Raw genomic sequence first — 8,773 nt, 5'->3', positions numbered from 1 at the left:
ATAAGAACATCATATACTAATGTAGTTCAAGAAAAACAAGCACACACTCTGAACAAGCTATTTTTCTTCCATGTATAAGAATTTATTGAGAATTACCAAGAGAGAATGCAAGGCCAGCAAATTGTGCTTCAAGTCCCAAGAAGAAGTAGTCTGAGCAGTATACCTGTTGAGGATGGAGAATGCATCAATGTCATGCTGTGTGCTATGTAGGAACCATCTGAAAGCACTGTAAGCTCATGTTCCTGTTTTTTTGATGCTCTTAAAATTACAGCTAAAAAAATGCACAGGGTTACACATTCATGACAGAATTCTCACTTCGTTTATTCACACCAATTTTTGAAGAAAACACAGAATACATCAGCTATGTATATTTTTACTATGAAGTATCACAAGTTAATTTCTACTTGTGTTACATATCACTGCATGCATTAGGTTGGTGAACATTCCCTGAAAATAATTAAATCCACAATAGGAAAAATGGAGGAAAATAAGGGGATAAGCGAGATTATCAATCTTTAATCATCATTACAAAGACTGACCAGCACTAATTATATAAGAGCAAGTAAAAATGTAGCTGTTCTGTAGGCTTAACCCAGATCTAAATAACAAACAGTGTTACATCCATCTTTGCTATAGGACTCAAGTCAGGTTAAGCAGCCTGGCAAAACAGATGCAAACTCTGCCCAATAAAGGCAGAGAGAACACGAGTCAGATGAAACATTTTGCCTTTACGAAATATGCGTTCTTTAAGGGGTCCTGACTGCTACACCACCCTTCCCACCCTTCCCTACTTTTTTAAGTATCACAGCCCATAGAGTTAAACAATTTTTATCAGCTTTGAAGAGAGAGAGATTTAATCTTCACTCCACATTCTGTGTTAGTGCCACAGACTTGCTTTAAACATCAGCAATGTGCACTTTTTGTCACAACATCCAAAGAGTATGGACTCTGTATGTTCAGTAAGCAGCTATGAAAACATCTCACTAGGGTACAAACCTAGACAAGAAGTTACTCGCTCCGATCCTTTGGCTCTCGGTATTTCCACTGGATATAATCAAAGATATCTTCTTCACATTCCACTGGTAGTGGCTCGCCAGCAACTCCTACAAGCAAATTACAGATGCTGTTTGAAAGGTGGAAGGCCTGTGCAATCCTGAAATGCCAAATGAACTGCAAGTTTAAGACAAAACTGCCATAAACAGACTCAAAAAAACTCAAACACAACCTCTCCCCCACCCTCCCAACTTTTTCTACAGTGTTTAGATACTGGTTCTCATTAGTGTCAGAGAAAATAAGGTAATGGATTAACTTTAGGTCCACATGGTTATTATTTAGGTTATTTAGGTCCACATGGTTATGCAGTTAAATATACTCATGCATATCTTTATGCACAGTCAGCCCCCCTCCAAAACAAAACAACTGAAGAGCATTTCTTGTTAAACTACTGGGAAACCACGTGTCTGCACAACACTGAAAAAAAATAATCTTCATGTAAGCAGATTGGGTGTTCCAAAGAGGTAACTTTGTGCCACAGTGGTGCCCGTACTGTACCTCTTCTGTTACAAAGGTGTCCAGCACCAGAAAGGACACTGACAAATTTCATGAACGACAGTATTTATCAGAAGTACACTGAAAAAGCAATGTAAGACACTGTCCTGGTTTGGGCTGTAACAGACATCAGTCACACAAAGCATGTAACTAGAAAGAATTCTGTGTGCAAAGGCCACTGACCAGTGACACCCAAGGGACGGATTGTATACTCATTGATTGTGAAGCCCATTTCCAGGGCATGAGCTCTCATGTTCTTATTGAATATATCACTTCCTGTGAAATACAGTACACCACAGTAATACTGATCTTTGGGGATAAGCCTAGAAAAAAAAGTGGAAGAAAAAGTACATAATTAGAATAAATATGTAACAAAAAAGTTCCAAACCATTTGGAATTCAGCCACTGTTCTCTTTGCTTGGTATTTATGTGCACACATTCTGGAACTCTGTATATTTGATTTTCCCACAAGTCAAATGCAAAATTAAATTAATTGAATATCAAAAAAAGGTTAAGCACCTCTACTCTGACCCTGGAGCTACTGATGTTCAGTGTCCATACTGTTACAGTGCTTACACTCATGTCAAGAACTAATGCCAAAGCACTGTGATAAAGTGGGCTGTAATTCTGAAATCATATACAAAGTCATGATTCAAAATACAACATTCTTGCTTATAACCTGCTGTACATACTGGCCCTGTACAGTGGCTTCCATACTGCAAAAGAATTAGAAACCTAGTTAATGCATGTTTTGAGCATGGAAGTAGAGATCCAAATGCAGAATTTGATGCAAATGCCTCCTATGTAGCAGACAGTTAATGCAGGGTTTTGGGGTTGTTTTTTTGTGTCTGTGTACCGGATATCGATTCTCCTGTGTGGATAGGCTGTCCCATCATCTTTGTTTGGTAGCTGACACACACCCTGTAAGAAATGCAAGAAATCAAAAATGCAAATAAACAGATTTGAGATCAATCTTCACCTACCCACCCCTGAGCAACCTCTAAACAAACCTCAGTCATTACAAAGTTAAAGTCTCGTTGGCCTGATTAAGTATGCAACTAGAACAGTTGCATGCCATGGTACTGTGAACCACTATTTTATACTGCTAGGAGAACCACAGTTCAAAGTAGCATATAACTGCTTCTTGAGTTTCTGTTACATTAGGAAGGATCACAGGACTTCTCATTTCCTATTCATTTGCTTTAATTCTTATCAGGCTTTTCAGGACAACTTTCATCTGGAGAAAGCAAGTGTCTTTAACTGTAGTATTAAATATTTAAGTACTTATGCCTTTAAAAAGACTAGCTGAATATAACAGTACCTTGATTCTTGAATAGAAATTTGTAAGTCATGGACCTTTGGGTGAACGCCCTGCAGGACCACTCCTCTGAGCTTCCAAAGGAATTCCATAAAACCAGTAGGAGTGATCGACAGAAACTAATTAGCCCTCATTTGCACTCTATATTGCTTATGGTTCTACACCTGTCTGTTACAATTAACTTATAACCAGGCTGTGAGACCGAGACACCAGAAGCCTATAAAGAAGACTCAGTGAAACAAAGTAACGCCCAATCCACACCTTCAACGGAAAAAAATGTTTTGCCCTGAGCAAGGGACCTAAAAAACATGACTACTCCTGTAATTCAGTACAGTATTTGTTCATCACACATAATCTCTACTGTATCTTGAGTCTAGCAGCTTACCCATTAAATTTGGTCTGCAACAAAACTAAAAAACAACAAATGAGACAGAAGTACTTTACATATTAGACAGAACAAAGCAGACATAAGGCCCAAGATCAAATACAGTATTTCCAAAATCTTGAGGACAGGTACAGAAGTGGTCACTAGTGCACCTGAAGTGAGGTTGGGCTGACAGTCTTGGGAAACATCAAACAAAACAGAGACACATTTTGGCACTTTATGATGAAGATTATGTCAGTGGAGTTCAGAATGACATAAATACCTGTATATATTCAAATACAGAAACCTTGCCATGAGAGGTCCACTAGCAGTTAACTGCATAAGGTGTTTACGGGTGGAAAAGGGAGGATTTAAAGCCTTACCATGAATTTGGTGTCACCTTTGGACAGCATATCTGTGACAAAGTGGACTTTTTCCAGTTGTTCAACAACTTGACGCAGAAGTTTTGGCTAGCAATAGAGACAACACAGAAGAAAAGATTATTTCAAAAAATAACAAAATAACAGAAAAAAAGGATAGGAGTAAACATACTGAGTAGTTCTGCAAGAAAAACACAATACACAGACCTGAGAAACTGTTATCACTCCTCAAAATAAACAGGGTGGTCCAAGATAAGAGTTTACTACTATAGTAAATAAAATATGCAGTAAGTTGCATCACAAGTCTGAGACTACATATTTTCTCAATTTAAACTCTTGTAAAAGTAATGCACAGCACTGATCCACAGTAGCACAGAAACACACCTGCTTGGGTGATTCAGATGTGAAACTTGGGTGGGTTAGGAGAACATCCATATCACCACTTGACTCTGCACCTGGGAAAGAACCAAAGACAACATGACTCTACACAAGGCAAAATATACTAATGTTGATGAACATTCATCTAACCTTTTCCTATAAATGTTTTTAGTGGTAGAAAATAGCCAGTCACTATTCAAGATATTTGTGGAAAAACTAAGAGAACCTTGTTCTTCAAAAAGTTTAGCACCCCACAGATCTCAGAAAACACCCATGAATTTCTTGCTGTATTCTATGGTGAAGTACAAATATCTTTAACATAAAACTAAAGCAAACAATTCACATGTTACAATATACTACTCTTTATTGGGGGCAGGGTGAAGAATCAAGAATTTATGTGGGTGTTTCATCACTGAACTAAGCAGCCAAGAAAACACTAACAGGAAAAAGGGAGGTTCCAGCTTAGACTGCTTCTCTAGAAGAACATACATAGTAATGAAAGAAGAGCATATATAGTAATGACTTTTTCTTACTAGGCTGAAATAGACATAAGATCAGAGTACCAACCTCGTCTAAAACTGCCACAGACTGTAGCAATATAGTTTGAGTCCAGCTTCTTTATCTCTTTCAGCACAATTTCCTACGTAAAAAAAATAAAGTGTTGTTTAGAGGTGTCAGTCATTCACTGGCCATCCGTGCCTCAAATCCTCATTAAAGTCATTCTTACCTGCATTTGCAGCATTTCTTCCCTTGGGATTCTTTTCTCAAAATCTTCAAAGTATCTGCATGTATAAAAATAGAAAATATCTGCATGTATAGAAATAGAAGAAACTAAAAGAGTAGCAAGGGTAGCATCTTAATTTATATCAGTTAAATGTGTATTAGAATAAAGAATACAACTTATATTACTGTCACAGCACAAAAAACTCCCCATTCTCACCAAACATATTGCCAAGCAGTAGTAAAAACTCACAATTGCTTGACTGGGGAAAAAAAGAACAGAACCTTAGTTGGTCTGGGTAACCTTACATAACATGCTGGAATCTGAAGAAGTCATTAGAAAAGCCAAGCACTTGCACCCAAGAAAACTTACTTCAGCCCAATCCGTTGGTGATGGGTCAGCTTGTGCTCATTTTTTCTTAGATCTGTAAGAATAAAGAAAAAATTTTAAAAGTTACTTGAGGAATAAAAGTCTTAAAGGAAGTTTCCATCAATGCAAAAGATGATGCACACAAAGAACACGCAACAAGAAAACGGCAACCTCAGACACAAAGTAAGAGATTTAAATTGGCTACTCAACCACCAGAACGAGTAGAGTGTTCCTGACAAAGACTGCAAAAGAGCATTCACCTCAAAGCCAAAAGACTCATTATTTACAAAGTAATCTCCAAATACTTTCCTTTGGATGTATGTAATGCCTCCAGCCTATCCAGTAACTTACACACTTTCCCCAGAGGCTAGAGCATGCCTGCTGTCACAGTAGTACTTGGGAACAGGCAGGTTGACAGAAAAAAAGACATTACTGGAGGGTGAACTGAGGACAGAAAGTTACACTTACCTTCCAAGGTCTTAATTCCTTCCTCGACAAATTTCCGAGCAGCAGCAGGACTGCAAAGAGAGAAGGCAATCTACCATCAGGAACAGCAGGAATCTTACAACACTGAAAAGGACATTAGAACTCAATATGTAACTGCCTAGGTTCTTCAAGGCCAAGACTGAAGTAGCTTCTTACAGTCTTCCTCTTACCAGCACGGGCATTTCAGTCAGTAGGTGGCTATCCAAGGCTTAGTCTGTGAATTTTTTAGCACTGATGCAACCATGCAGTAATGTATAATTGTAAAAAATAAACAAATCTCATCAAACAAGCAATATTTCTTTAGACAACGATGGATTCATGATAAGAACTACTTTAACCACAATGAGTCTCTGAACCACCTTGATGCATTAGTTTGCAACCTCTACAGTACAGCAAAACAGTCCTAGCTCCAGGGTGCCTGGAGTTTGCCTTAAGCACAACACTCAAACTAGTGACTGAACCTTTTTCCCTTTTAACAGTTTGTCATTAGATTAATCTGTGTGACTCTGTGGAGAAGGAATATTTCAGCTGTGGGAAAGGCATTCGAGTATTGCTGTACCCAGATACCTGCCCAATATCTAAAAACACTGAGAACCAGCAGCCTGGAAGCACAGTTTTTCCCTGAGGAACTGCTCTCCAACTACACTGGAATCCCGGGACTACAGCTCTACCACCCTGAAAAACTGTGAATCCATGTCCACAATAAAACTGTTATGTTACAACAGAATTGCCAGATCTTGATTTTACTTCCTTTCTTGCTCTTCCTTGTTATCTCTTGCTGGATTCCAGATCAGGAGAGGCAACTCTCACTGTCCTGAGACAGGACAGCATCCAAGCTTCTCCTTCTGCATCTCATTCCAGTTTCTCAAGAACATTCTTAAATCCCACTATATTTACATTTTTTTTTAATTGACAACAGTGTACTCTTTCTTCTCATCCAACTGTGTCATCACAATTACAATGTCTGAGTGGGCACTACAACATCAGCTCAAACTCATTCTGTTCATTATTTGCAACCACACAAAATCTGTTCATAACTCCATCAAATAAACAGAAGTAGGAAAAAACAAACAAAGGAAAAAATCTTTACCCAATGCCAGTAACTCGTGTGAGGAAATTGATAGATGCACTTGTATCATCTTGTCGAATCTGAAAAACACCAAAAAACAAACCCTTCTTTACTCCATTTTGCAACAATCAAATCTTGAGAAGATAATAGCTTAGTGAGACTCTGCTTTGGACACTCACTATCCATCAGTGCAAAACAGCACCAAGGGTTGTCCTGTGCATCACAATAATGCTGGATGTACCAAGCCTGAAAACTGCCTTAACTACCCACAAAGAACACAGTTAAACCACAGAACTCTGGAGCCTCCCCAGTCAGAATTCCACTTCTCACAAAAGACACTCACACTCTGATTACAGAACATAAAATATTTCCAGTTTCATAGCCCTGGTTTAGCTTCTCATTCTGTGCTTTCTACTCACCATAGACTCCACATCCACCATTCTTAAGCTTGACATTGGTCTCTCCAGGGGCAAAAAATTGCACAAAGCAAGCAAGCTACTTTGCAAGATATAAAGAAAAGCATTTATTGAGAAATATAGCACAAAGGAAAGAAACCTACCTTTTCCAATTTGCGTAGTTTTCCAGTGGACAAAAACTCATCTATCTTCTCAGCTATTTTAGCACCTACTCCATCCTAAATGTTGTGGGGAAGACAAGTTAAATTCAAGATCACTTAAAGCCATTGTACCTACAGAGAAATGAAAGCTCCCCAGAACTGAGTGCAGAAAGCAGGACTAAGCCACAGAGACCGTGATAAAATACCTAACCATAAGGCAACATAACAGTCAGAGCAAGCAGCAGAAACACAGCAATTCAAGGGCTACATTAAAGGTGCCCCAAAAAGCACCAGCTTTGGAACAGGCTCGAATTCTTGTGGCTGAAATTCACCGCATGCAGCTCAGCAGTAACGGAGCAAAGGGGAAACCCCCCCGCAACACAACAGAGACCGCTGCAGCCCCCGGGCCAGCGGCGGGCACAGCCACCTACCAGCTTCTTGGCTTCAGCCCCGCTCTGGATCTTGCTCGGGTAGCGAGCGATGACCGAGGCCGCCTTCCTGCGGAACAGCGCCTGTCAGAACGCCCGCCCGTCTGGCGCGGCCCCGGGTCGGGTCAGCGGCAGGGGTGGGGGAGAGGCGGTACCTGTAGGCGTTGTACTTGTGGATGGCCCGGTTTACGTTGCGTTCGTAGTTGGCCAGCTCTGCGGGGAGAACGGCGGTGAGATCGAGCGGCGGGGGCAGGGAGGGAGCGCGGCCGCCCCGCCGCCCGCCGCCCCGGCCCGCCCGTACCGGTGAGGAAGTCGGTGATGCCCTGGTTGGGGCTCTCCTGGGGCGCTTTCCGCTTGCTCATGGCCGGTACCGCACCGGCCGCCGCGGAACCGGGGGACGCCGTGCGCGAGGAGGCACTTCCGGCCGTGACGTTACAGGGCGTGTCCCGCAGCAGTTTGCGTGCGCAGGACCGCACCGGGGTTTTGTCTTGTTGTTTTGTTTCTTCAGTTCTTATCGTATCATTTAATAGATTAGTGAAGATAAACTGACTTCTTTACTTGGGGACCTGTGTACGTTGCGCTGGCCCCGCCCGTTTGGCAAAATGTCATATTAAATAGCTGAGCTATATAGACCTCGGGCCACCCTGAACTGTCGAACTCCAGTAAAGCTGTTGCCATGAGAAGCGCTAAGGACAGATTAATAGAGTGAAAAAGCAGGGCGCTAAGCCCTTCACCCCTCGAGAGTCAGACAAGTCCACAGCGGTGCTGGGCTGGGAGGTCCCCGCCTCCCCGGGGTGATGGTGCAGGGCTGGTGGCTGCATCCCAACCTGTCTTGGACCCACCCTCTTTCTCTGGGCTGTGCACCCTTGTGCACAGCTCTGCCTCCTCTGGGCCCTACCCCCTGTTTTTAGCTTTACCCTTGGTGGGTGCCCCCCTCCCACGTGTGGTCCCACCCCCCCGAGCAGGGCTCTGCTCTAAGGCAGGGAAGCTCCGTGCCCACGAGTGGGCTGTGCAGATGGGGCCAGGTTGCTGCCAAGGGAAAGTAACTTGTGGCAACTCAGTGCAGCACTTTCCAGTTGTGTTTGTAGGTGCTGCGCAGGCCCTGTTGGGATTGGATAGGCTTTTGGGGTGAGCTGGGATGGTAGCCAGGAAGGTC

General features: G+C 42.0%; 1 protein-coding gene across 3 annotated transcripts; it reads right to left on the bottom strand.

Moving 5' to 3' along the window:
- Positions 1-58: 58 nt before the first annotated feature.
- On the bottom strand, positions 59-8,073 carry POLB (DNA polymerase beta). Of its 3 annotated transcripts, none has more exons than XM_071729011.1 (15): positions 7,919-8,073; positions 7,773-7,830; positions 7,621-7,687; positions 7,193-7,267; positions 6,655-6,713; positions 5,547-5,596; positions 5,082-5,133; positions 4,716-4,770; positions 4,556-4,628; positions 3,995-4,065; positions 3,614-3,700; positions 2,405-2,469; positions 1,732-1,871; positions 997-1,103; positions 59-163 (listed from the first exon to the last, which is right to left on the bottom strand). In XM_071729011.1, the coding sequence occupies exons 1-14, from the start codon at positions 7,977-7,979 to the stop codon at positions 1,009-1,011; spliced, it is 1,008 nt and encodes a 335-aa protein (XP_071585112.1). In that variant the 5' UTR covers positions 7,980-8,073; the 3' UTR covers positions 59-163; positions 997-1,008. The 3 variants fall into 3 exon arrangements, with proteins under 3 accessions (XP_071585112.1, XP_071585111.1, XP_071585113.1); XM_071729010.1 differs by having other exon boundaries at positions 59-157; positions 988-1,103; positions 7,919-8,072; XM_071729012.1 differs by lacking the exon at positions 59-163 and having other exon boundaries at positions 1,014-1,153.
- Positions 8,074-8,773: the final 700 nt, after the last annotated feature.

Source organism: Heliangelus exortis, chromosome 30 (genome assembly GCF_036169615.1).
Source record: "Heliangelus exortis chromosome 30, bHelExo1.hap1, whole genome shotgun sequence".
In the NCBI taxonomy this organism is placed as follows: domain Eukaryota; kingdom Metazoa; phylum Chordata; class Aves; order Apodiformes; family Trochilidae; genus Heliangelus; species Heliangelus exortis.
Note: the sequence above shows the minus strand (reverse complement) of the source record. Positions and strands in the feature narration are given on the sequence as shown.